Source organism: Chaetodon trifascialis, chromosome 3 (assembly GCF_039877785.1).
Source record: "Chaetodon trifascialis isolate fChaTrf1 chromosome 3, fChaTrf1.hap1, whole genome shotgun sequence".
Lineage (NCBI taxonomy): Eukaryota > Metazoa > Chordata > Actinopteri > Chaetodontiformes > Chaetodontidae > Chaetodon > Chaetodon trifascialis.
The window spans coordinates 15,171,623-15,199,306 of NC_092058.1; the positions used below are offsets into that span (position 1 = coordinate 15,171,623).

Consider the following 27,684-nt stretch of genomic DNA (forward strand, 5'->3'; position numbering starts at 1 on the left):
CCTCCATTTCACATGTCATCTCTGTATTCTGCCCTTTTACTTTAAGACATTTAAGGAATGTAACTGAAAACTCAAGATCAATAATTTCACCAAAATATTGAGGCTAAAATGTTTCCTGTATAAAACTGCTTGGGGAAAATCTAACATGAAAGAAGTCCCAGATTCTAAATTATGTTTGGATAAACTGTTGTCTACCTGAGTGTGAATATTCTTTGGTTTTCCTTAGATTTTACTCACCAATGTCACTGACCAGCTGGTACCACTGCATCTTGTTTCAGCTGAAAACATATTTCAGTCTCTTTAAAGTCACCTCAAAGCTGCCCTTTTTACCTCCAACATTTGATAGAAGGTGGTTTTATTTTTTTATACAATTAATGAGGATTTTTGAAAAGCTTCTGTAATCTTTTATTATATAATGCATTATTACATGTACTGCATATCATCTTCTGATGCTCTCAGATCAAAATTCACAAAATACAGTATTCTGAATGATGCTGTTGTGGAAACAATGAATTAACTCAATTGAGAAAGATGCCATGAACAATTTTCATCCAGTGGAAAACACAGAAACAGAAAAGACTTGGTGGCACTTTTAAATCTTATCCTGCATTATGCAAATCATGCAGTTGTCAAAACATAATAGTTGCACATGCCACATGCCTGCCACATTTGCAACATATCAGGAAAAGCTCGTTTTTACTGACTGTACCTGAAATGGCACAAAAATATGCCCTTTCAAATTGCACCACCAAGCGGCCAATCAGCGCTATTGGTTGAATGCAATTGCTCATCGATCAGCGTGCCACCTGTATCCACATGAAGTTTCACTAATTATGGAGTTTGCTTCTTCTCATATAAGGAATAATATCTTGCAAATTGTACTTTCCGTGATTGTAATGAATGACAGAGACGGGTTTCAGAAGCTGAAGGTGTTTGCCTGTGAACCGCAACCACTGTTTGGTTACTGAGCGTCTTTTCCTCCAGATGGTTATACGTGATGTTGTTCGCAGATGCAGGCAGCGAGCAAGTGAAGAGAAAGTGATCAACAGAAAAAGGTGAAAGACTCATCTGTGATTTATGACCAACAACATTCATTTCAAATATCGGTCTGACAGTTCAATGTGACAGTTTTTATGTGATCACCTGTGGATTCAGTCTGTTAGTTTGTTCATTTAAAAGTACAAAAATATATATGATTAATAATTGCACGTGATGATTATAGTTAAGTTGTAATTTAATGTAGAGGAAATAGACAAAAAAAGTGTTGCACAATAGGCTTAATATTAATTTGATGGTTGCAAGTGACCGGTGGACCAGTATTAGAATAAAATAATGACCAGTATTAGAATAAAATAATGTATAAAATAGGAGATTTACAAGAGCCATCCAGCCATGATGATGCTGAATACTAAGACTGTCTGACTGACTGAATCCACTCAAGACCTGTCTGAGTTTGACTTGCACAAGTCTCATTCTGCAGAACCTGCTCTAAAAAAAAAAACACAGGAAGCATCAGAGGTCGTTTGCAATAATAGACAGACCACAAAAACACATTCAGGACTTGACATAATCTTTAAAGTCACCGTAGCATACTTGTTGTGTATTTAGATCTAATATAGCAGAGGGTGGGCTACCTGGGAAAGAAGGATGACAGAATGGAGACATTTCATTTCAGAGCAGCTTTTCCTGCCGAAACTGGGCTGGACTGGGCAGGACAAACAGACAGCAGTTTAAATATAGAAGATATGACTCATGTACTGTAGGTGTCAGTGAAAGTCCAAGACCCACAGTGTGCAGACGATTTCTGAAGAATGTTACGTTCACAATGAAGACTGGGAATAAAAAACGTGCAAATCGTTGCCCATCCCCAACCCGCTGATTACATACCAGTGCGGCTCTTTTATCCATATTTATTCGAAGTCATCCCAAATGTACATTCCAATACAGGGACCGTGTCTCCGCAGGTGCTTTATATATATGTATGTGTGTGTGTGTGTGTGTGTGTGTGTGTGTGTGTGTGTGTGTGTGTGTGTGTGTGTGTGTGTGTGTGTGTGTGTGTGTGTGTGTGTGTGTGTGTGTGTGTGTGTGTATAAAACCGTCTTTCAGGCACTGAGTGGCTAGATTTGTGCACCTCGAGCCTGATTATTTTTAATCCACTAATTTAGTGCTTTTTAGCTTAACCTCCAAAGTTTGATACATGATTTTGTACGACATATGTTTATATATAGGTTTCCATATAATGTGCGTTTCTCTAAAATGTTTCAAAGACTGATTTGACGTTTGTGAGGTAAGAGGACACCTTCAGGGCGATTTCGCCTGCATTCCCGCTGGCTGTAATTTACAAAGCCTAATAAGCTACACCTGACGCGATGTGATTCACCTGGTCTCATTTTACCGGAAGCATATCGCATAAAGACGGAGGAGAGACGCCGGACATGCATGTGTAGCGTTCTTTTAGACTTCACTTAACCTGCTCGGTGTTTCTTCTTTTTGTTTTTATATTTGATTGTCAGTAATGCCTCCTAAAAAGCCAGCAGCAGACTCGTCTGCGCCGTCCTCCAGCGATGCCCCGGTGGAAGAGAAAAAATCAGGTCTGAGCGCACACGGCAAGAAGTCCGACGTTTTTCATTTCAATAGACGCTTGATCCCGCTATTAAACTATTAAATTAAAGCAGTTAAAGGTTAAACGTATTGACTTTTTCCTCACAAATCCATAAATAGGATGTTTGTGTGCACCTTTGCCCTCTAGAAGCTGCGGCGCTGCGCAAACTCGCAGCTCATCCCTCCACAGCGATTATGGTGAAAGAAGCACTGAAAGAGTTGGACTCGCGCAAAGGGGTGTCATCCCAAGCGATACAGAACTATATCAAACAAAAATACCCCTCAGTGGATTTGGTAAGGTTGAAGCATTTGGTCCGTAGAGCCCTGAAAAAAGGGATCGAGACCGGCACGTTGGTGCGGCCTGCGAACTCCAACGTCACCACAGGCGCCATGGGAAGATTTCGGGTAAGATATCAAGTCTGGAGCTCAGTCCAAGAGGCTCAAAAAACAGTATTAACTGGGCTTTATTCCGTCCTGTCTTTAGCTCGCACCAAAAGTCAAAGAGGCAAAGCCAAAAACGGAGAACACGGATCCCAATGTGCAAAAGGTGCCCAAAGCAGCCAAGGATGAAGCCAAGAAGCCCAAAAAAGCAGGTATGAATAGAAAGGGAAACTGACCACCACGAGTACTATCAGCTGCCTTTAAGCATTTGTTTGTAATGTCCTGTAACTTCTTCAAGGTAGCAAGAAGAAGAAAGATGCTGCCAGTGCACAGGCCGAACCGGAGGTGAGAGGATGTTTGTGCGCTGTATCCTCTGTAATCCTCTGTACTTTCATCTGGGAATACACGAGCCTGCAGCGCAGTTGATGTGTTATTAGTCTTTTTTTAACACAAATGTCCTATTTACAAGTGGGCCTATTTATGTAATTCTGGCTACTCTCCCCATTTTAGGATTCAAAGCCTCCTAAACAGACAAAGAAAGACAAAGAGGCTGTGGCGCCTTCAAAGGCTGCTCCAGCAAAGAAGCCTAAAGCTAAAGCTGCAGAGAAAGCGGGCAGCGAGGGAGCTTCAGCCAAAACCAAAGCAGCAGCAACCACCAAGGAGACAAAAGCAGCAAAGGCATCCCAGAGCAAGGCTGCTAAAGCGGCCAGCGATGCCCCTGCTACTAAAGCGACTGGGAAACGAAAGAAGACTGCTGAGTAAATTTGTAACTTTATAACTGATTTTTTTTATACGGTTTGTTTTGCAATAAAATCTTTAATATTTGAGCTCTTGTGCGCTTTTAAACTTGCATTTGAGTATGATGCTGTGTCTTTGTCTGTACTAGTGATTTGAAGTGATAGTAAAGTAGTTTACTAAACTTCTTATTTGCTTTTTGGTTTTATTTTTATCCAAACTTTTTTTTTTTTTTTCCTCCCCTTACACATTTTGAGCAGTTAGCATAGCATTTCTGGACCAACCTAGAAAATTGTCCCCAGGGGGCGCCACAAACGTGTATATCATAAAAATAAAATAAAATAAAATGAAATAAATAAAAATAAATTTAAAAAAAAACTGTTCTAAGGTGTCGATATTCGCTTGCAACTGCAGAAACAGGGAGTGGTTTATGTGTAACCAAGTTTTCGTAGGTATTTGGGGAATTGTTGGTTTCTTTGTAGATAAAAGAGCTTGGTCTGTACCAGCTCTATATGGAAAGTGTCCTGAGACAACTTCTGTTGTGATTTGGCGCTATACAAATAAAATTGAATTGAATTGAATTGAATTGAAAAAATCATTTCAGCTTCACTGTAGGTCCTAGAGAGCTAAATTATCTTTAGCACATCCACTGACTGACAAAAGTTTGCCCCATTGCATCCTATGGACAGACATTCTTTTGATACTACATATTACATGTTTTGTGGTGTTCGGACGTGTCCAACGATGAGTTTGAAGTGACATTCAGTGTCTTACTGTATTTAGTAATGCATGCACATTTGTTTTGCTAAACGTTTGATCAAACTTCAACAAAGAATTTGAAAATACACAAGAAACCAACAGAATGATTTTCATCACCAGCATTTTGACTGTTGTGTAAGCATGTTAAGATTTGCATTTGATGTCATTGCTTCAAGTTGTGAGATGGCGTTAGAAACACCTGTGCTTTTCTTGCTATGACATCAATTTGTCATCACCCTCATCTCCCTGGGTTTCATCCAAGTTTTTCAGGGCTGCAATCAGAGCTGCCAAGCTTCTGCAGATGAGGGAGATTTGCTCAGCTTGGACACCACAGCTGCAGCTGCAGAATAGGTGTCACCTGTGATGGGCAGAATCAGGCACTGGACATACATTAACATCTGGCCTTTTTGTCCATAAGTGTGTGTTTCAGCAAAAAATACTGAACATATCAGGAAAGCAGTCTTTCAGGCAGGTCTTTAGGCCTGATGGATGGACATCTACCATGGTATTGAATTTCATGTCATTGTTCCGAACATGCTTGACCATTTGTAACCACTGTTTGCAAAATCAATCCCATAAATTAAGCAGCAACACAAGTATGGAAGACCATAGAGGACAATATTAAAATGATAATGTAAACTTAAACTGAAAATGCAAATTAAATTATTGCATCTTCATTTTAATATTTACTCAAATAAATACTTGCTGTATTTACTTATTGTATTTATTTACTTAAATAAATACAATAAATACTTAAATGGAAATTATGTCACTATTGTGGAATTACATTGTGAAATTTTGTCCCCTTTGGACCTCCATCTTGTTCACTGCACACATTTTCTCCAGTCATAGCAGGGAAAGCACAGGTGTAATTAATAACACTGATGATTAAATTCCTTTAAGTGGAGTAAGTTCTTCCAGTGAGCCAACACAATACCGTGATCTCTATTTGTAATGCTGCCACCATTAATGTAATGAAAAGACCTGTGCCTTTTCTGCTGTGACACATCAATATGTCTGCTGTGAAAAAGGTCCAGTGTGGTCTCTTTGTGGCCTCTCTCACTAATCCTAATGCATTTCAAGATGTTAACAGTATTAGGACAAATAAGTGATATAATAACACATCTGAGGATAATGAATCAACGACTATCACAAATTACCACAATTTATGTCTGTGCTAACCCTCATTTAAGTTCATGTTTCCTAAATTTGGGAAACATGAACATAAATAATTGAATACAGCACATTCCAAACCTATGGCCACAAGTGTAACAGAGAAGCTGCTTTTTGTAATGTGCAATGTACAATTTTGCAACTTAAAGGTTTACTGTGCAGGATTTTCCTTTAAAATATATATATATATACACACACACACACACACACACACACACACACACACACACACACACAAAAGAAGTAATCCCTCTCAATTAACACTTATGACCCACTAGAAGTGTGTGTGACGGTGTATTTATGTGTGGAGGTCCTGCCCTCTAACTGTATTTTCTTCTTATTTTGCTGTGGTTGGGCATTTCTCTGCTGCAACCTTAAGGCAGTGGATGTGGTGAAGGAGCAACCAGCCAACAATGGTCTGTGTCTAAAGCTTGTGACACAAAAATAATTAGCTAGTCATTGTAATTACATTATCATCATGACATATCTGTGCTAATATACCTACACTCGCTGGCTAATTAGAGGCAGTAATTGCAACTATTACCATAGCTGTTTGTTCATATACACAAACAATCCCATTAACACACAATAAACAGATTACACATCTATGCGGTGTCTGTTAGATATCTCAACAGTCATATTCCCACAGGTAGTCAAGTACATCTGTCTTGAGTCGCTGCCTCTGGTGTGTATGTGCTGCTGCTGGTGGTCCACTGGGCTGTGTGGTCAGGAGCATGTGCTTCTGGTGGCACTGAACCATGGAGTCAGGTTTGAATGTTGTGGTTATTAACAGTAACCAACAAGTCCTGCATAGGAAATTCTTTGATGGCATTGAAGACAAATGCAAGTTAGACTTTCACATTTTAAAACAGCAAATTTATTTGTCTTTAAAAAATAAAAAAATCAACTAAAAAGTTTTACTATTTCATTGTCACTAATAGAAACAGTACGGAAGCACTGAGTCTTTGAGCACTTTAACCGCTCTTCAAGTATGTTAATTAAATTCATAGATTATTTTTCTGCAGTGGAAAAACCACCAGGATAGCAGGATCCATTTGGCCCAGAGGGCAGGGCCGCAACTCCAAATAAAAGTTCTTGATAGTAATATCCTGGTTGTGGCAAAACCAGTGTTATTGACTTCACACGTCCAAAAGAAACAAGTCAAGAGCCCACTACTGTTTGATCCAGTGACAAGTCTGTTTCCAGAGCAATTCAGCTGATGTGCAAGCACCCCATTCTTCAGAGTGTAGTGAGCAGGAAGAGGAAGAGTTGGTCACACAAGCTGAAACGTCAAAAGGTTGATTAAAGGGGAAAGAAAGAACAGACTGAAAAACCAGAATGGCAAGACCAGAAGAGAGAGAGAACTTCCAAGAAAGAGAATGTGGACAACTAAATCAGCAGAACACTGTCGGCTCATTACAGTTAAAAGAAAATAAAACGCCATCAATCAGTTGTATTAAAAACAGCAGTGACTTCAAAACAATACCACTTAAATCAGCTCAAAAGTAATAAAACTCTGAATTACAAATTTTCATCTGTGGGGAAACAATGCAAAGTTTTCCACATGTAAACAAATTCACTCAGAAGAGAGAAATCAAGTGTGCAGTTCTCTCAGCCCCTCCTTCAACTACGCCCCACTCGCCCTTTTACAGCATCTCTTTGTGCCACAATTGCACCAATGATAGCAACACCAACCATCCAGCCCTTCCTCTGTCTTACTCTCCGTTTCATTCTCCTCAAAACACATTTCAGAAAGTGATAAAGTAACAGATCTCTGATGCAATCCTCCTGAGTGTTTTGAGAAGCAGCTAAAGAGAAAGAAACGGCGGGACTATTGAAATTCAGCTTTCTGCATGAGTCGACGTCCTCCCTTTACACATCAGCCCGGGAACCCTCTGTCTCTTCATCACTTCAATACACCTCTCCAAGCTGGTCATCTGGGGTGCAGAAGAAAGTGATGCAGATACTCTGAAATAGCGTCCCAGTGCCTCCAGAGGAAGGCCAGGATGATTACGAGGAGCAGTGTGGTAAGAGTGCGGCTGCGTGTTTTCATCAAGGGGACGACACAGTTGGCCACCGTGGACACAAACACCAAAAGGACTGCCATTACAGCTAGCAACACATTGATTAGTTTTCCAAGAAGGGTCCGTGCTGTGGCATTCTCCAAACCTTCAAGCTGTACAACCTGCTGCTGCTGCTGTTGCAGCTCCATCTTGGAGATCCGTGTCTGACATGCCTCCAGCGCCTCCTACGGGTCGGAGACAAAACTGTCGGTGAAACAGCTCTGATGACAAAGCAGGAACATTTTGTTCGTTTTGGTAAAGCCTACCTGAATGTCTCTCGCTCGTTCATATGACTGGTAGGCAATCTTCTCCTCCATGCTGGCTAGTTCCTGTTTCAAGTTCAGAATTTCATTCTGGTGGAGTTCTGTCAAGTCGTTGAGCTGTTCTTCTAAACGTTCACACCTGCAAAATAGCGACAACAACAGAACATCACAAACCAGACACGTCCTTCGCACCCATACAGAACTACCCTACTACAGGATGCAGGACAAGACTCGATACCTGTATCGCTCCTCTTGCAGGGCCTCCATGATCATCGTATAGTCCCGCTGATAGTGGGCTTTCAAGTTCTCGAAGGACTCCTCCAGTCGACCTTGGTTTTCCCGGAGCTCTTGGATCTCATGAAGTATAGCATCGAAGCCTGAGGCCTGGGCATGATCAAGGGTATTGCCCTTCGAGCTAGGGGGTCCTCCGGGGGCTCCCGTTGTGCTGTTGGCTCCTGCAGATCCAGACGTAGCACTAGAACAGTCGTCATCACTGCCATACTTTGGGCTGGACTGCAACTGTCCCGTACCAAGGGCCCTCGTTCCCCCAGGACCAACACCCTCATCTCCCTGGGTTTCATCCAAGGAGTCTTTCAGGGCTGCAATGTTATCAGCACTACCAAACTTGTTGCGGATGAGGGAGGCGATTTCTCTCGGTTTTGACACGACAGCTCCAGCAGCAGAGTGAGTGGCTTGAGAGAAACTGGAGAAACCACCTGTAACCTGTCATGAGCGAGATCAGGTCAAAACTCAGGCTGCATCAAGTTGCTATTGCAATATAAATACTATGGCTAAATATCTGGCTTAACCAAGGTCAACTGTTGCAACAGGCAGATGATGTCACAATAAAGTGTACTCAGTTAGGTGGGGACTATTGTAATGTTGATGTGCAATCAATATTCAGCTGGCAGTACGCCGATTTAAAAGGCCTGGCAAACAAATCTATTTCAACTAATTTGAACTTGGGGACAGAAAGCACATACAGCAATAGCAAAATAACATGCAACAGCTGCAAGAAGGACATATATCCATACAAATGAACATACTGTGGGAGTCACTTGTTATATAAGTGTATGTCTTTCTATCTCTTAGCACTAGGTGTGATGTGATATGAGCACTAGGCCTCAAATGTGATGTGTGTGGAAACTGCTGGATGCTGTCAGGTGCTGAAGTTCCTGCTGAACAAGGTGAGCACAGTGGCACCGTTATGATATTTGAAACATTACCATCAATAAAAATCCTGTTGGTTCATCAGAGTATAATAGACACTTTATATATGCCAGATATACTACTGTAAAACAGCATTAGCTGACTGCAGTGTAAAGAGGCTTCACTGTGTGTCAATATGGGGAAAAAAAATCACTATTATTTATGAGCCACCACAGGATCGATCCTGAGACTCTGAACATCTTTGTCTTTTCTCTGAAAAAATTACAAGCGTAACAACATGAAGCATTTCCTATCCAAAGCCATGTTTTATTCAATAAAATAACATTAAGCCCTTTGAAAGTGGGTTTTGGCAACAAAAGAACATGGAAGGCATCAGGAAAGCACACACCTTGGCTCCAACATCTTTCAGGCCCTGGTGCATGTCTCGGAAAACATCTTTGGGCTGCCGAGGGATGCCGTTGTGCTCCACCTCCCGAAGCTTGCGGTGGTAATGCTCCAGCTTCCTCTGCAGCTGCTGGATAGTCTGAGCTGACTTTTGGTTTTTCTTCTCAAACACCTGTTTGATGCGTGCACTCTGCTGTTTGTCTGCATTGTTAGCGAGTTTCAGGTATTCAGCCACGTTGTCGTCACGTGCGGTTTGTTCGATTTTGATTTGCTCTGTGAGCTTGAGGATCTTCTGCTGTAGTTGGGCAATGGCCTGCTTAGTTCGCTGGGGGTCTGGGGTACTGTCAACTACATCGTACCCATCTGCACCGTAGGGGAGGGCATTGGGTGACACAGCAGGGCCCGATCCATCGTAACGATCCAGCTGTTTACAGAAAGTGAACAGAAGAAAAGGTAAGAATGGTCTTTATCATGTTGATATCAGATTTTTCAGGAAATTAACATTTGCTTTCAGGTTTCACTTCATTAAGATATGTGTCACTACTCATTTACAACAGCAGATGGCGCCTGTAAAAGAAAAGCTCCCTTTTGACTGTGCTTCACAGCTGGAGTTCAAGGCATCTTTCCTGGAGAGATGCAGTGACTGTTTGGGGAGGGGGGAGCTTAAAAATAAACCAAGTTAATTGAGCATCGAGGAGTTAAGACACCAATTTTAATTTTATGCCTCAGGAGGATGTTTAGTTGAAAGGCCCAGGACAAATAAGTTGAAGCTATAAACAGTCATCAGAGCTTTGAGGCTCAAACTGAGGCAATGAGAGGTAAATATCAAGTCTTGGTGATTAACTCAAACTGAATTAGTCCCATCACAAGAGCTGCCAGCTCCTACTGGAATTGTGCAAGCTGTTGAGCTCCTTGTACTCTGAAAACTGAATGTGAAGTATGTCCGAACCAGTTTAAGAGTGAACCACAAAGAGTTGTCTGACAACGTACAATAGATGACAATTTAGTTACAATTTTTACTGTTTAGATTAACAACAGTTATGTCAGAAATCAGGAGACTCAGTGCTGGAAACAATATGGTTGTGTTAAAGGGCACCCATGTAATGAAAGTTGGCAAAATCTCAGAATCTGGAGACTATCCAGTCCCTTTACCTAGTTTTAGAGGATGAGCAGGAACACGGGGGTGAAATGCTTCCCACTTGCTTATGACATCTGTTTGGAAACTTAATTCCAGCTTCCACTGAGTTGCCAAGAGCTGCAAAACAGTGCAACATGGCCCCTCATTTCACGATGTCTGCTCTCTCCGATTTGTCATTCCAGAGAGTCTCCTGCCATACTGCTGACATCCAGCAATTTTTATTGGCTGCTCTAATTACTGTTTAGGTTTACATAATGGTATTATTTAAAAATGAAGCAATTTTTTTTAATACAAGCCCTGTTTCATGAGTATTTTTTTATTTTTTCTTTTAATCTGTTGTATCATAGGCACATTTACCCCTCCCCGCTCTTACAATTTCACTGGTGGTAACACTGAGGACATTGTTTCCAACATTGTTTCAACAAAAAAACAAAAAACAATCACATCACAAGTTTGAGTTTGTTTAGCCCTGCAAGCCTTCTCTGACCTGAAGTACTCTCAGAGACAGCAATGGCTAAATTTAGAAGGGCTTAAAGCACATAGAGACCAACCACTCAAAGGCAATCTCTGACCTTCCACCGCTGACAGCTCATCTCCCCATTCACCGGTTCATCCAGGCACATATAAGCCATTAACAGCCTTTTAACACATTTGCACAATTCACTTAGTTTTGCCATTCTTGCACAGATATGAGTGCATGACAGTTTTATTTTTACAGCTGGTTTGTGAACAAATACAAAGCATTGGTTTCCTCAATTTGTTACACATTTTGTTATGCATGTCGTACTATGCATGTTCTCTGTCAAATTTAATGAAAAAAATACATATCGATTAAAAAATGCTTGAGTTTTTGCCTGTGCATCCACATGAATAGACAAGGTTGTCAGTGTATAGGACTGCCGGTGGACATTATGAAATAAGTATACAAATGTAGTGAATGCAACAGGACAAATGCTAATATTCATGGATTTTGTCACTGCTATTTTGTTTTTGTCTTATTTGTAACAAAAAGGTTCTGCATTTTTGGAACTACAGTTCCCATCATGCTTTGGGGGATGCAAGTACAAAATACGTTGCCATGGAGTCAATGAGTTAACTGTTGGCAACACCTTGAGCTCTGTTTTTTTTTTTTTTTTCTGTATTTGTCTACAGTTTGGCATGTAGATACTGCATTAGCCATCAGCAATTCCTGATCCTTCAGTGTACAGACAACAAATGCTGGATTACTGATTTTGAAGAAAAGGTGAGGAACACATGGCAAGTGCTGAAGTTAAAGGAAGCATCTTTTTTTTCTAGGATTTCTAAGCAAATGTTATTTGTACCAGACATTGGAGATACCACTATCTGTGAAAAATGCAAGTCACTGATTCCAGGAGTGAGACAGATTTGAGTTATGACTCGTCAGAGGAGTGTGAAGGGAGAGCCAAGTGATTTTTTTTTCTCCTCCTCCATACGCCCCCAACACACTGACACTCAAGGCAATTGTAATGTAAACTAAATCACAAACCTCTCAAATCCCCCACTGCATCACTTGCATCAAGACTGGAATTTCTTCCTGCTTTGTAAAGAATGTACTGTAGCAAGACCACGGTTTAACCTCTCACCTGGACCACTTGACAGGCCTCAGATGCTCACCTTGTCAGGCTCCTCAGTTGAGTGGTAACCAGAGGTCAGCAGCATGTCAGCTAGTGCTGGGCTGCTGGGTGTATCTGTGGTTGAGGAGGAGCGTGGGCGTCCAGCCTGCAGCAGGGCTTCATGGGTGCTGCGCCGGTGGATCTGGGGGCTACCTTTCTGGGGAGGATCCCCAGTGCCCCCCACCTTGCTGCGGCGGCTCTGCAGGCTGGTGCCTCGCTTCATCATCGGTGGAGCACCTCGGATCTGCTGCAGAACACGGCTCAGAGCTGCGGGAGGGGCGGAAGCGGCAAGGTTGTCAGAATCCAAAGGGAGGGCCGAGGAGGCAGGAGCTTCCCCTACTTCTGACCCTATGTCAGCGGGTTCGGAGGGAGGGGCGCCTGTGCAGGACGAGACGGAGTCATGTGGGGAAACGGAGGAGCGTCGGCGCTGTGGCTGGAAGAAGTGCTTCAGGCCATGGCCCAACGCTCCCATGTTCTCCAGGGCATTATGGGTGATTTTGGACAAGCCGTGCTCTGACTCCGACGCCCTCCTGCCGACCTCCGGCTCCGCTCGGCCTCCTGCGTCCGGCTCCTCTGGACTCTGCTCACTACTACCCTGATCCATCAGAGACCTCCAGTTTCACAGTGAGGTTCTACTAGGGGGTGCAGGGGACTAGCTACGCCCCGTCGACACCCCCCCTCTGAGCCACTGGTTGAGAGCCGGGTAGCAGAGGGGATGGCGCTCAGTTGGGTCTTTTGAGTGCGCATGCATCTGTGGCTTGGCTCAATGTCATGCTTGTCTACCACAAAAGGAAAATAAAATGCATTATGACATGCAGCAGTGAGCGATGAACAAAATAAGCAATATAAAACACCAAGCAACATAAACTGGGTTGACACAGACATGACCACTTTTTTGCAATTTAAAGAACTTTTCAAGTTCAATTTTCTCTAAAAATCACATCTTAATCTTAATATTTTCTCTCTGAGGGAAAACAGTTAGTCTGACAGTGCCAACCCAGTAACACAAAGTCTACAAAATAAACAAGCTTTGAGAACAGTTTCTGAAATGTCAAGGTTTGTTATACAGCACATGAAGGTCGATACCTTGGGCTGTTTCTGAAATCACTTTCCGTTATTTATTTCTGGGCATTCAAGCCCAACTGTACTCAAGTCCTCATGACAGTTGACTAATTACATTTCAGAAAGCATTCATTATGGAAATTAATAATCAGCATAATTGAGAGTGCTTGTATGATGCTAACAAAGAGACTACAGAATGTGAGAAGTGTAAATGAAATTCTAAATGGACAGTGATTGTGATTTAATTCTCAACTAAGATGTTCAGTGATCCATAACAGTCTCCTCCAGTCTCGTTTTATAACAAGGCTAAATCCTGTAATGTAAAGGGCCAATCCAGGTCTTTTGTTCTCAGATGACAGGTTATATAAAAGCCTTTACCAACATGTAATGAGACAGTGAGAAAGAAAGCAAGAGAGGAGGTGAGATAGAGTGTGACAGAGAGCTTACCATCAGCCCAGCTTCTCCTCTACTGACTCACAACTCAGGATTGGCTAAATGAAGCAGAAATACAAACAAAACACCATAAATAATTTTCTCAACACAACAGAGAGGGAAAGGATTCAAAAGTAGGCCTACAGTAGCATCACGGAGAAATGAACAGACTTACCAGTAACTGGTAATAATGGGCACGTAAAGGAACGCTACATCAGATAAGAGCCTTAAAAGCTTTTAACATGCTGACCTTAAGAAATAATCTAATGGACATAAACATTAAAGCATAAATGGGATGGCACCATTGACATGACAGCATCTCTTGACAGCGTTCAAGTCATCATACTAGTTGTACATACAAAACAAACATGGCAGTAATGATGCTCAAATGAGCTGTCACTGCACAGCTAATCTGTAGCACATACATGGGGGGGTGGGTGACGCTAGCCTGAGACCGAGCCCTCCTGTCCTCCTTTTCTCCTCGGCCAACAAGCCAACAAATGAGCACAATATCCTTAAATACCAATGTCAGGTTTTTATTTTAGACGATTTCTCACATGACCAACTGGACATGAGGTTTTTTTTTTTTACAGTGCCTGTTGGTATTTCAGCTGCCTAGTTAACGACCAAACCCTTCCTAAAACCCAAATGTCACAGTTAGCAGTGTAAATTGTTCTGTTTACAACAGATTTGCACATTTATTATGAAAGAGAATTATTTTTGCACAAAATCAGACGAAATTGATCACTTAAATAATTGATTTGCTGTCCCCATACATGGCAGGGTCTTATTTGTTTGCACAGTATGCGTTCTCAATGGCATATTCCCATGCTGTTAAATTAAATCTGAATTACCCCATTACTAAACATAAAACCCACAGTTTCTATGGACTTCTGCAGTATATTATCAATTGCACAGCTCTTACAAATACAATTTATTTCTCAGCATTAAGTTTCTGATCCTTTCCTCCTTCAACCTTTGAGCATGTTTCTCTCGATATTCAAAGCCAAAAGTGATGGGTCTGACTTTATGCTACATGGATTATTTTGCAGCCTCCACGAGTCAACAGAGCTGCAAAGTATCATGTAACAAGCCAGCAACACAATCTAGCACCAAAAACCCTATGAAATGCTCCATTAGTGATACACAGTGACTCATTACTGCTGGTCCTGCTGTTGCATCTGCAGTGTTGGATAAGAAAACACTTTTTCAGAGGGTAGGTGGTAGTGAATAGTACAGTAATGAATACAGTATTTAAATTGTATTAGTGCTAAATTACTGCTGTCACTCACTTCACTCATTACACAAATGAAAACATCACTAGATTATTTGCATGAAGCACACCTCCCTCTGTGAAGGAAATCTTACTGACACTTTGATACAAATGTCATAATGTTAAGCCTATAGATGATCATACATAGCTATGTAGCTAACTGACTGAACACTAAGCTTAATCTATGGATGCCTCTGATCTTATATGAAAAGCAGTTACTCTTCAGCGACACTTCCTGATCATGAATCACTGATCACAGACAGAGACACGGCCACTCATCGACTTAGTGCAACATATTGCTTTTTTTAAGCTCACAACTCAGGACAAGACATAGGAATCAAAACTCCCACACAGACATGGAAGTGTATCCTTCATCTACAATGAAAATACAATGGTCCCCGACTTCTCTTGGCTGAGGGCAAAGTGTTCTCTTTGAAATGGGTCAGCCAACACTGGCCTATCACTCTCTGTGCATGCAGTGATCCAAGGTCACACCATCTAGAGAGTGTTGTGCTTGTCTAGCAGCGTTTAAGCTTTCACTTGTGTTAAAGAAACATTTCTGCAAAATGGCAGCAGGTCCTGTTTCATTCTAGCAGCAGTGTGTCTTCTTGGGCCATCACTACAGCATACTACATGCATTATTCCAGCATTTCTACATCTGCACATATCACTTACATTATCACTCAGTTTCAGATTGCATTCACAGAAAAAAAGACATTTATTCATGTTTAATTTGAATAAAAGTCAAAAATGGAATGAAAATCATACTCAGCAGCTCATTTGCATTTTCTCTCCATTTATCTCCTCACTTTCTATTACTGGTCACATTGGTCACACCGGGAATACTGTCTGTAACCCAACACTACCCTACCATTTTTATTGTAGAGAAACATGCAGGAGAAAATTAGTTAGAAAAATCTGAAAAAAGAAATAAAGAGTACAAAAAATAACAATAATAATCATAATTTTACATTACAGTAGACGTACACACAACTCAAGAATCCAACGGCAGATCAACATACCTTCAAATGTGATCATCAGCAGATGATTTGTGGATCTATTTACACAGGAAAAGGCTTAATCCAAGTGAATTTCCAGCACTGCTTCCTCTGGGTAGTTTTTACAAATGGAAATCTGGTGCAATAGCTGCCAAACTTTAGTCAGCTGTTTCCTTGGACATTTAGAAAAATCACATGCTGCAAAGAAAAACAAAAAAAGAGGCAAAATAGCATGAGAAACTGTGTGTTATGAAGACAACTTCAGTCACACAGGTGAGGTCTTTCTCACAAATGTTGTTGTGTGCAGCAGAAAGTTATACTTAAAGAGTAAAGTAGCGGCATGGCACCAACATAATCCATGTGGCATTGTAGAGCAATATTTGTGGATCCCAGGCAGACAAGCTGTTGCGCTCATGACGGCACATTAGGACCCACAAGAGCTGACAATAAAGACCGATCTATCATTTTGTAGTCTTCTATGTGACAGGATAGCCCATGGAAATGCTATGTAGGCTGTGATTATCATGACAGTGTTTAATGTTTAACCTCAGTATTACTCAAGCATTGTCATATTCAATGCTTGAGTAATACTGATATGATAGCTGCCTTATGAGTTTTGTTGTACACATATGGGCTGCCCAGACCTGACTGTGGGGCCTGTCTTCCTCAACCTAAAAATCTTCAAACATGAGTCAATAGTCAAAACACAAGGGGAGAAGAAAGTGGAAAAACAGGGCAATAGTTTTCAGCAATCTGTCAGATGTTTACACTGTTAGAGCTTCTCTAACAGTCTTCACATCCCACTTGTTACCAATATTTTTGCATGATGCCTTTATGATACTTGGGATTAAATACATAATATTTACATAATAGACAGGGACTATGATAAGACTGTATGGAGCTGATGAGAACTATCATATGCTTTTCTTGTTAACAGATTAAACCTTCATAGTGCAAAATCTGACCAATAAAATCAGCATCAAATCAGCTGTTAGATCAGAGGAGAGCCAAGCATTGGTCATTTTGCATTTATCAGAGAGCAGCCACCTGGACCACATGAGGTTATCCTTGGCTGTTTGTATGACATTAGAGAAAGCTGGGATGAAATAAGACAGAAATCTGACCAGCATGCATTGTCAGCAGCAAACAGCAAACGCATAAAGCTAGCCATTAGCTGGTGAACACAATAAAGCATCTTGTCAGCTAAAACCTATGTATTATTATCGGGAGCTGGTGCAGACGAAAACAGAGGTAAAAGAATCTTGCACAGAAAAAACAGTCAAATGAAAAGCTTATTTATGTCTGCTGGATGTGTGTGAACATGTTAATCTTAAAAACGTATTAAAGCAGTAATACATTAGGTAGTAGAGGTGTTACTCTGCCTCCACAATGAATATGGGTTAATGCAGATTAACAGTGCACACCCCACAGAGTAACTCTGTTACTCTCAACTTCAATGGCGAAATGAAAACACGTCGTTTAATTCTGCACAGCGCAGGCCTCCAAGGCCTTTTAGCTTAATTAATTGTGTAATGTTAATTAATAGTGCTGAATATCCTCTGGGGAATATCCGCAGGACATGGACCATTTGTCTGTCTTACAGAAACACAAGCGAGATGAGACAATTCGAGGTGCCTATTAAACAGTAACAAATGGTAAACAACAACGTGCAGCGGGTATTCATGTGAAAGGGGCTCTGAGCACGAATACGCGGATACAGTCATACAAGCATTCCGATGAGATCATCATCACCACCTCACCGCCACTGTAATAACAATCGAGCTACCTGCCGAACAAAGAAGTTTCCTTTTGATTAACGGTGGACTATTGCGACACAGAAACTTTCATTAAAACAACGACACAGAGCACTTTCTGCATACAGCTTATATTAATTGCATCACTCACTGGGTTACAGGTGCATTCGGTGTCATTACACGTCGGGTGACAGTAGTAACGCGTGTGCTTCAAATTTCAAAAGCTGATGGTGACATAGAGTAAATCATGTACTCAAATACCGTGGAACATCTATCAGTAACGGTACGAAGTTACTGCAAATAGTCTGAGCCCAACGGTTTAACGTTAGCTAGAGATAAGAAGAGGATGTAATTAGCGGGTCGCTAGCCAGCAGCGTTCGTAGGCCAAGCCTTTAAAACACTCAACTGCAGGATATATTTCCTGAAAACGTCAATGCAGTTTATCGTTTGGTTCTAGGGTGGTGCTCACCGTTGTGGTAGACAGAGTCAGCACACATTCGTGGCCCCGTTTTGATGGCTTCTCTGCTCCTCTTGTAGCTAGCAGTGCAAGCTAACGTGGTACACCGGAGGGTGTTCACTTTACTTCACAGAGCACACCGGTGCTCCTGTGCGGGGCGAGACCATAGTGTTAGGTTACTTAATACTGGATATTTAGCAATCATAACTGCTGCTATAGGTGACCACGTCTAACAGCTATCTTTATCCCACCAGACTTAAGTGGTTAAATTGTGCAGTTTTGTACCCGCCCTCGCGGTTAGGTGAGCTCACCTGAGGTCCTAGAAATGTCAAGCTGGTCAGACACAATCTCGTTTACAGTTTGCACTGAGGCATGAGCTCCCGTGTATGGTGCCCTTGGTGCAATGGCTTTCGGGGGATGTACAACCAGTGCACTTAACCTTTAAATTCAAGTTTGTGTTGATCTTAGGTGCTGAGTGTATTTTTTTTCCAAATGGATGAATAAAAGGCTTCGATAAGTAACAGGCTATGTGTTACAACTTCTGTATGTTGCTAGGCTACAGGGACCACAGGTAGGCTTAGTTTTGATAACCAACATTAATTCTCTCTCATCACTGCGAAAAAACAGGCTCTGCTCTTCCGCTTTTATATTAAACTTCAATGGCTAACCCCAACATTACTGACTTGAATGCATCAATCAGATGGTGGTCACCATGTAATGTGAAACACAAGCTTTCCACTTCAATCATGTTGATTGCTGGAGAATAGTTATTTGTAAATCACCAGTTCCAGGAATATTCCTCCATTAGAATCACGAGGGCATAATCACCACATAGCCATAGATGTCATTACAGTTTTAAGTGATGCAATTTGAACAATCAATCCCTCTAACATTACCTGTTCGGTCATCAAACTCACGCAGCTAAAGCTGAATATTGTACTACCAAAACTGTCACACCCAAATGTCACAATACTGATCAAGATATTGCGCCCTGAACAATTCGTGCAATTATCAGCTCTACTGCAAATACGGAATTAACCATTAAAAGGAAACTCCATTTCACAGAATCCAGTCCACCTGTCAACACCATCATAAAACGGCCCTGGCAGATAAGAAAAGCTCGAACGCACCGAGTGAATTTAGATTGGAGGTATTGGGTAACCATCGGTCACATACTCCCACAAGGCTTTCTTAATCACACCTTGGAGTCTTGTATTTCATGGTGGCGTATTTAGTCCCGCGGTTCTTCCAGTGTATGTTTGCACTGGAGTCCCCTCTATGCAGTGGCCCCATCAACCAGTTAAAACATGTTCAGAGTCCGTAAAAAGTCCGTGGACGCTCGTTAATAAATCAACTTAGCATATCCTGTTCTGATCACTGAACACATCATTGCATCCGCCCTGGGTGTTGTCTCCAAACTTAAAGCTTCAAGTTGTAAATGTCTCCACGGTGTAAGCGTTCATCGCTTTTTCGACATAACTCACATGTAAATACACTTAACATCGCCCTCCCAGACCATCCTGGGTGGCAAAACAGGCGAGCCTGTCAGTTAGCAGGCTGGCTAGACTCTCAAGCTAAAAAAACACCGCTTTGGCTTCAGCCATGGTTAGCTACAGGCAACCCGGGCACATCGCCAGGCGGCAGCTACAATGAGATAAACAACGTTAATCAAGCGTAACCCCTGTGCAGCACGGACAACAGCAGACCCAGACACGTTTCATTCGGAGAACGATTCGCAAAATGTGTGTTTTGCTGGCTTCAACTTACATGGGCGCTGAGAGGATTGTGTTGATGACCATTCATTTCTCCCGATGGTGGAACACTCCCACAGTGACGTCATATAGCGTGCTCGACGTCACAGCAGCTGAGTACCACAGCTCATCCCAGCTGAACCATGCAGGTGATCCAGTGAAAGGAGATATAACTATTTTATGCATTTATGACTGGAGATAAGCGTCGCGAAAGGGACATCATGTCATGTCAGCTTCTTTCTCGGAATTTGAGGGAGTTCCATTTTACAATAATAGCTAATAACTAACTAATCTACCCATAAGATAAGATTTTACTTATTATCAAACTGTGAATAGTATTGGTACATTAACTGGTAATGGAAATAAGTGTTATTTGCAATCCAAGAAACAGCCTTCACACTGAGAAATAACAAAAAAAAACAAATTCAGACAGTAATTGAGTAGCTAACCTTGCCCTTTATTGTTATTACATTTACATCTCTTGTTAAATGCAAGAAACTCAGCTGCTTGCCCAGAAACAATTTAATTCAGCAGGTGAGGATCCTTAGTTTGGAGTTTGTTACAGTCTTGCTGAGCAAATCTGTGAAATTAACCAAACCAGAAGGCATGAGGGAGGCTCTGCGATGTTTCAGGGGACCTTTACCAGTTTCTGGCAGCTGATTTTGGCCTTTGATGAGAAGAGAAAGGATAAAGTGGAGGCATGGCACGGTAAACAGGCTGATGTTCATGCTGATCAGATGGAGCCGGGTTTGCAGGAGGATCAGGAAATACCGGCATGGGAGCCTGCTGGGGAGCATAATATGCTGGCATATAAGGGTGTGGGTAATAAACTGGCTTTTGAGCAGCAGGCTTTATGGTGGTAGATGTACTGATTGTTGAGGTGGTAGTAGGAGCAGCAGTTTGAGTATTTTGTATTTGAGAAGGATACTTGGCAGGAGGATACAACACAGGCATCTGGTAGGTCTGAGGATACATATATGGTTTGGGCTGCTGGAGTTCAGTTTTTGGATCCTGAAAAACTTGAGACGGACCTTCTGGAGGATGTGGGAGATTAGGGAATTGCAAGAAAGGATACTGAGGAAGAACTGGAAAGTTTGGCTGCTGGGGAAGATGAGGTTTTTCATTATTCTTAATGGTGGGGGCTGGTGTGGTTACCAAAGCCTCTGTGGGAGGAGGGGTTGTTGGATTGAAAATTCCAGGTACCATGGGGAAATAAGGAAATGGATACTGCGGCACCTGAGGTAATTGGGCCAGAGGAGCAGCAGTGTTTTTATTAAGAGTAGGTTGTGTTGGTGGTACCGGTCTGGGAAACAGAGGGTACTGAGGGAATTGTGGATACTGTGGCATGAATGGAAATGCAGGATGCTGAGCTGCAGGTACTTCTTGGTTTTCAGTGTTAGAGGCTGTTGCAGAACCTGAGGGCAGCTGTGGCAAAGGTGCCACTGTTTGTGTAGCAGGAACAGGACTGTGTGCTGGAGGAGTTGGCTCAGGAAACACTGGGTATTGAGGAAACATTGGGAACTGGGGGTAATGAGGATACTGCAGGACCTGGCTACTATCCCTGGGAAGCATAGTGGTAGTAGTAGTTGTTGTTGTTGTTGCTGTGGTAGGCTTAATGTCAGGTAATGAAGGGCACGTGACTAAGAGCTCAACATCCGCCAACAGAAGTGAGAGTAAATACTTGTCATCCTAGAAGGAAGCACACAGTCAATCAAAAGCATGCATACACATGATTCCATTTTTAACCACAAGAGGGCCCACCCTACCTCAGTGTCTATGCACAAGCCTCTGTTGTAGGGTGCAGTGAGTGTCAGTCCTCCAGAGACCTCTTCAACAGCAAGTCCACAACTGCCACAGACCAATGAAAGGGACTTCCACGTGCCAGACACTAATGGTTTTAATATCAGATGACAAAATAAGCTATGTTCTAAATCAATAAAATGCCAATATGTTAAGTCACTTACCCTTAACTTTGAGTTCATTTGCTGTAATTCCAGCAATCTTCACCACCATCCCAGATGGGAAGCAGGAAACAGAGGGTGGTGGTAACACTGCAGGGCAGGATATTGTCATTGGTGCCCCCCATAAACGCAGTGGTAGTACATAATTGCCACCCTGAAGTGTAAAATGGAGTAATGAGAGTTCACATCAACTGAGGACTGAAGGCAGCACCTTTATCAAACATTGACGTTAAGTCACAGAGTTAAGAGGAACTAGCCAGAAATACAAAGTTAGAAAGATTATTGATGAACATTCAGTTTTTGGAAAATATCCATATGTGCATTTTGATTTCAGACACACAACTGAACCAAAGGCATCCATGAGATATTGTGAATATTGACTCAGGAAATTAATCTAACCTGCTGGGTAACATGGCAGCCCTGGTAAGGTGCAGCAAAGTGCACCTCTCTGCGGGACCTCCTCACAGAGAAGCCACATTTAGAGTCCATTTGTGACAAAGGAGTAAGAAGTCCCTCACCTGTTCCAACAGAAAAAAATTTAAACAGTGTTTTGTGCACTGGCCAAAAATTAAGACTTCTTATATGAGACCCACCACTATCCACGAGGAAATGAGGGGCTCTGACCCGTTTGACCCTCAGAGTCATTAAGTTGTCACTGCATTGTACTGATGGATCCATGCGCCTCAGTTTTGCATCCATCAAATTGTGCAACACTGAAAAAGCAAGCACAAATTCAAATTGACTGAAAAATCAAACACCAGGCTGTGATAAACTAACACTCTGCATTGTGCTTTAAGAAGAGAGAGAGAGAAAAAAAAAATAATGTATTCATAGCAGCCTAAAAGCATGATGGCATGAGCTGAGCTGCTTCTGTTGCTAACAGGCAAGAAGTGTAAACATATTAGATCCCAGCTGTTCTCCAGGATTTGGGGGACAGGTGTTGGAGGGCTGATCAGGCAGTTAGGCCACTTTCCTTGATTAATCTGACTTTTCAAACCATATTAAAGCAAAACGCTTGAGGACTATCTGCCCACACTCAGTTATGGTTTGAGAAAGGTAAAGAGGCCCAGTTGTGATTTTGAGGTAGTATCTCATGTTCTCCATAATGCAGCAAGTTTATTTATATTGTACACCTTCAAAGCAAAATCATCCCCCCCCCCCCCCCCCCCCCCCCCCCATTATGTTCTTGCACAAACAAGATTGAACATATGTAAAACGCGTGACCATCTTTAGACAGAAATTACAACCTTCTATTGCGCAAATTTGGGACAGTTTATAGGATGAATATTTCGATTAGTGCTTGATTCACCTCCGCATGCGGTATGCCACGTGACTTCAACTGGAAATCATGGGCACTAGACTTCAAATCACGGAGGTAAACTAAACAATCTGCGCCATCCTCCTTGAACACCACGTTGATCATTTTATTGTCAGGGGCGCGACAGTCACTTACCGGAAGTCGATTTCTGGTTCCTCCGTTCGTCAGACATGAAGGCAAGTGAACCGTGTCGTGTTGGGGCCTCAGATTCATGTTTACCATCGGACGCCACACTTCTGAAGTGTACACTGCCGGATGAAGGCCACTGCGCTGAATTAACAGCTTGTCCAATACAAAGCTGGAGGGACGTGAGAGTCGTCGTCACCACGAAATACAACATGTGCTTTGTCCAAGGCATTACAGCTCCGGTGATCCCGTTTGGCGTGTGTTTCTGTCAAACTGTTGATAAGATAATCATCAAGGCCGCCGCTGTGTGGACTAGTTATACATATAGTGTTCATTGCTGCTTAATTGATGAACCAATCACAGGCCCCTTAGGTGAGAACACCTGTTTCTGGGACAGGCCGGTAATGATCATGAACAGTAAGGACATGTTAAATGTTAAGTAACATTAGCAGAATGAGACAAGCACTTATTTTTCTAATAAGTCTTATTTTTGATGAACGAGAATCTACTGGTATGTCTCAGATAGATTGCCTCATAAAAAGACTTTGAACCCGAAGTTCTGTTTACCTTCTTGACCAAGGCTTGATGTCTATGTGAACCTATTCCAACAGGTGAACAAGACTTCATCAGAAAACAAATCATACATCACGAGAACAGTATTTGTATTTGTGCTTTGCAGACTTTGCTACATGAAAGAATAAAATGATTCCAGTTGCACTGCCAATGGTTTAATGTGGCATTTCTGCATTAAGGTTATACAGTCAGTTATAAAGTCCCTTTATTCACAAACAATACAATGAAAACATCCAATCACATTAATTTTTTGCATCAGTAAAAAGTGCAGCCTCACATACTATCAAATATAAGCCAAACAGATGACTTTTAACCAGTGATGTTACAACACTGATCCGATGCTAACAAGAGGGAGATGTTGAGATCACAGGAATTTTACGCTCACTGAGTGAAAACTGGTCTATCCTGCATACACAAATGACAATAGCATATATAAACCAACATTATAAAACTCTATAATCGTGAAATGCTCATGAAATCCACTGGAAATAATTTCCATGAGCACACAAACATCATAATATTTTAGAAGAAGACCCAATAGAATTCAAATAAAACAACAAATAGGTCAGATATTTTTTCTCCCAGGCCTCACCCTTACATTTTCTAAAAAATCCACATCTTACAAAATGACCAAAAAGGTTTTTGTGCCATACTGGCTACTCAAGAAGCTTTTTTTACCTTGCTGAGGCCAGGTCTTGTGAGAGCATTACTACCCACATAACATGATTATGCCATTTCATGAAGATAACTGAGAGCAGGAAGTCAAGACAGCTTAGAGGTCTGTGACATCGTCATCAGACAAGTCATGCTGATGCATCACTGCTGAGAACGCCGACTTAAATTCTTCTCCCTGATTTACAGTAACTGGAGACACATCACCACCATTATAATCAGTGATAGCACTGGGTGACTGTACTTGGAAATGGTCCAGAGATGCAGAAACAGAGTCTGTATCAAATGTCCACCCAACATAAGCTGGAGGGAATGTAGTTGTACCACCCTCCCCGTCAGTGTGGTCTCTGCCCACAGAGTGAGTCCAAGAAGGAGGTGGAGGTGTGAACAGACCTCCTGCTACAAGCTGTCCATGATGGAGGGCATTATCAATGCTGCGCCTGAGGTTAATAGGAGACGGTGGCCGCATGTCAAATTCTATAAGAGAAAGAATGCATTCACGTTCGCCTACTTTTTGCCACAGCAGTGCAGCCTGAGAGTTGGAGTTGCTGTTGCTAACAGGTTCGGGCTTGTTTTCTGGTATGATGGTAGATGACTGATCATCATATGGACACATGACATTGTTGCTGAAACCTGCTCTAGACAAGTTATACTGTGCCCAGTTACTTGGCATCAGGTCTTCCCAGGTTTTCTCTGATTTTCTTAATGGCCCTGTCCGTATGCTGGTCAAGACTCTTCCCCACAAGCTTGTCTCCTCCACCCCTTTAGATACCTCACTCCTGCTCTGCCCTTGATCGCTCCTCAAATGACCCCTAGATGGCATCCAGAAGATCCAGGATCCCAGGACAAGCAACGAGAATCCCCAAGCTAATTCAAGAATTCTGGCCCAAAACTGACTAAGCCACCAGCCCCAACCAAAGCGCCTCCAGTTCCCTAGCAGCCCATAAAGCCAGAGGAGACTGTACATCTGAAGGCTGCAGCAGAGAACACCGAGGAAGGCGCACACTGCTGTTACTTGCCTTGCACGCATTTCAATCCTTTGTGAGGGAACCCACTGAGGGACAGTGGACCTGAGAAAGGGATGTAGATGAGAACAAGACTTAGGGAGGATTCCCATGCAGAATGGGAGGCCCCAGCAGAGGGAGAGGGTCTGGAGCAACAGTGGGAGAGCAGGAGACAAAGTTGGAGAGAATAGGTCCGCTAAAAGTAATGGGGTGCAATGTGATATAGCCAGTCCTCCAACCATCCAAGGGTGCTTTAGCTTTGGTGGGAAAAGTAATAAATTCGACCCTCTGAGTGTGACCAGAGCAAGGGCGACTTGTGCCCACAGAAGGAGCTGCAGAGGAACATTGTGGAGTGCTGTCAGAGTAGCACGAGACAGGATCTGGCGGGTACCATAAGGATCAAGTAGGAGGAGGACACCACGCAGAGTACCACCCAGGACCAGGAGACTATTTGCCAGAGTCAGGGCATCACAGACAGGATGAGGTAGAGTGCATGCACCAGCCATTCCCATAACTGCCAGGACTGCCATCAATATGAAAAGGCTGGCAGATCCAAAGACATGTAGTTCCCAGGCAAACGTCAGTGTGCGCCTCATGTCCTCCCACAGCAAATTAGTGCCAGTAAAGTTTGGAAGAACACAAGGACTAAGTCCGAGCACACAGGGACCTCTGGGTCCTGATAGGTTCTGGTCCATCATGGGAATGAACACATTGTTTTGGATGAGGAGTCTATGGCTGTCTGCACCTAAAGACAGACCAGAGAGACGGAGAGGATAAAGAAGAAAAGTTTCTTTTTTGACGAAGGAGAATGGTGACTTTGTGGCTAATGGAGACTACTTTCATATTACATTAGATTTTGAAGACTCAGGAATTAAGAACTTAGAATATTCACTTACCATCAAGAAAATCATCATTTACTGTGGATGTATGACTCTCTTTTAACTGTCCCCCAGCTGTTCTGTGGCTGAGAGCTTCCTCTGAGATCATGTGCACGCTGGAGTGAGTGGATCCTGTAATTGAAGCATTAGCTCTGTCAGCTCCTCGGTCATGATCCTCTGAGAGGTGTGGAGTCAGTGCAGGTGTCGTAGTTAATGTGATTCCAGGACCAGAGTGCTTTTCATTGCCGGCTCGCCTGGGCTCTTTGGGAATAACGGCGCGATTGATGAGTTTCTGTTTTGCTGCACCGTCAACACTCTCTCCACTACCCTCCACAGAGTCACTGCTGCCTGCTGAATGAAAGATGACTTCACTGGACAAACTGTCTGGAGCGTTGTTGTTTCTGCCTGTGCTTTGAGTCATTCTCACTGAATCAGAGTTGTCCAGTGAATGAGAAGTTTGATTTAGGCTTCCAAGTGAGGAGAGAGACACAGTCAGCATGATGAAGAGCAAAGATGAACACCCCATTTTTATTTAAATCCCAAGACCCTGCAGAACAGTAAAGAAGAAAGAGCTGAAATGCATTTCCACACCTTAATGAACAAATCTTGATCAGACTTACATTGGCAATAGACATTATCGTTCATCATTAAAATAACTATTTGACTTCGGAAATAGACCCTTATTCTGTGAACAGGATGCTGTATTTTTACAGCACATTTTTTTTATATAATTGCAAAAGAGTTGACAGTGAAAAGACTTTTTGGGTTGGGTAAAGTGTCACACAGATTCCCTGAAAGTTAATTTCACATTTGAATGTTATGAATAATTCCCCTGTACAATCCAGTGAGTTTTCACACTTAGCAACTCCTCTCTGTGTGTCTTAGCAAAAATACAACACAGCTTGGCAGAAGCATGGCACAGCGTGAGCCAGGCTGATCTGTCTGTGACCCTGGGTCACAAATGTCAAGCTGCCACTTCAAATGATCGCACATCATGTGATAAAAGATGCATCATAAATGCCTGAGATGACTGGAACAGGTAAGAGAACACAAGTCGCATGCATACTGATGTTATTTTCAGCATGACATAAAGATTTCTAGGTGACCTGATTTTCCAAATGCAA

At 42.3% G+C, this 27,684-nt stretch overlaps 3 protein-coding genes across 10 annotated transcripts; 1 reads left to right on the forward strand and 2 right to left on the reverse strand.

The window, feature by feature from the left end:
- The first annotated feature begins 2,515 nt into the window (after positions 1 to 2,515).
- Positions 2,516 to 3,744, forward strand: h1m (linker histone H1M). The gene is made up of 5 exons (XM_070959804.1): positions 2,516 to 2,591; positions 2,750 to 3,006; positions 3,086 to 3,194; positions 3,281 to 3,327; positions 3,493 to 3,744. Exons 1-5 carry the CDS (start codon positions 2,516 to 2,518, stop codon positions 3,742 to 3,744), a joined length of 741 nt encoding a protein of 246 aa, XP_070815905.1.
- Positions 3,745 to 6,503: 2,759 nt separating this feature from the next.
- On the reverse strand, positions 6,504 to 20,120 carry tmcc1b (transmembrane and coiled-coil domain family 1b). Of its 8 annotated transcripts, none has more exons than XM_070958677.1 (8): positions 20,045 to 20,112; positions 16,091 to 16,264; positions 13,811 to 13,854; positions 12,303 to 12,568; positions 9,534 to 9,953; positions 8,214 to 8,698; positions 7,979 to 8,114; positions 6,504 to 7,897 (listed from the first exon to the last, which is right to left on the reverse strand). In XM_070958677.1, the coding sequence occupies exons 4-8, from the start codon at positions 12,525 to 12,527 to the stop codon at positions 7,583 to 7,585; spliced, it is 1,581 nt and encodes a 526-aa protein (XP_070814778.1). In that variant the 5' UTR covers positions 12,528 to 12,568; positions 13,811 to 13,854; positions 16,091 to 16,264; positions 20,045 to 20,112; the 3' UTR covers positions 6,504 to 7,582. The 8 variants fall into 8 exon arrangements, with proteins under 8 accessions (XP_070814778.1, XP_070814772.1, XP_070814779.1 ...); XM_070958671.1 differs by having other exon boundaries at positions 12,303 to 13,080; positions 20,045 to 20,104; XM_070958678.1 differs by lacking the exon at positions 20,045 to 20,112 and adding an exon at positions 18,290 to 18,429.
- A 4,085-nt stretch (positions 20,121 to 24,205) lies between these two features.
- Positions 24,206 to 27,101, reverse strand: LOC139329157 (proline-rich transmembrane protein 3-like). The gene is made up of 2 exons (XM_070959326.1): positions 26,579 to 27,101; positions 24,206 to 26,427 (listed from the first exon to the last, which is right to left on the reverse strand). The coding sequence occupies exons 1-2, from the start codon at positions 27,084 to 27,086 to the stop codon at positions 24,779 to 24,781; spliced, it is 2,157 nt and encodes a 718-aa protein (XP_070815427.1). The 5' UTR covers positions 27,087 to 27,101; the 3' UTR covers positions 24,206 to 24,778.
- Between the last annotated feature and the right edge of the window lie 583 nt (positions 27,102 to 27,684).

Excerpts from the sequence above, each read along its gene's own strand:
- LOC139329157 (XM_070959326.1), bottom strand. The coding sequence starts at position 27,086 with ATGGGGTGTTCATCTTTGCTCTTCATCATGCTGACTGTGTCTCTCTCC. Across the intron at positions 26,428-26,578 it reads AAATGATGATTTTCTTGATG|GTGCAGACAGCCATAGACTC; the intron begins GTAAGTGAATAT and ends GTCTGTCTTTAG.
- h1m (XM_070959804.1), top strand. The coding sequence starts at position 2,516 with ATGCCTCCTAAAAAGCCAGCAGCAGACTCGTCTGCGCCGTCCTCCAGC. Across the intron at positions 3,007-3,085 it reads GCGCCATGGGAAGATTTCGG|CTCGCACCAAAAGTCAAAGA; the intron begins GTAAGATATCAA and ends TCCTGTCTTTAG. Across the intron at positions 3,328-3,492 it reads GTGCACAGGCCGAACCGGAG|GATTCAAAGCCTCCTAAACA; the intron begins GTGAGAGGATGT and ends TCCCCATTTTAG.
- tmcc1b (XM_070958672.1), bottom strand. The coding sequence starts at position 12,905 with ATGGATCAGGGTAGTAGTGAGCAGAGTCCAGAGGAGCCGGACGCAGGA. Across the intron at positions 9,954-12,302 it reads CAACTGAGGAGCCTGACAAG|CTGGATCGTTACGATGGATC; the intron begins GTGAGCATCTGA and ends TTCTGTAAACAG. Across the intron at positions 8,699-9,533 it reads TGAAAGATGTTGGAGCCAAG|GTTACAGGTGGTTTCTCCAG; the intron begins GTGTGTGCTTTC and ends CGCTCATGACAG.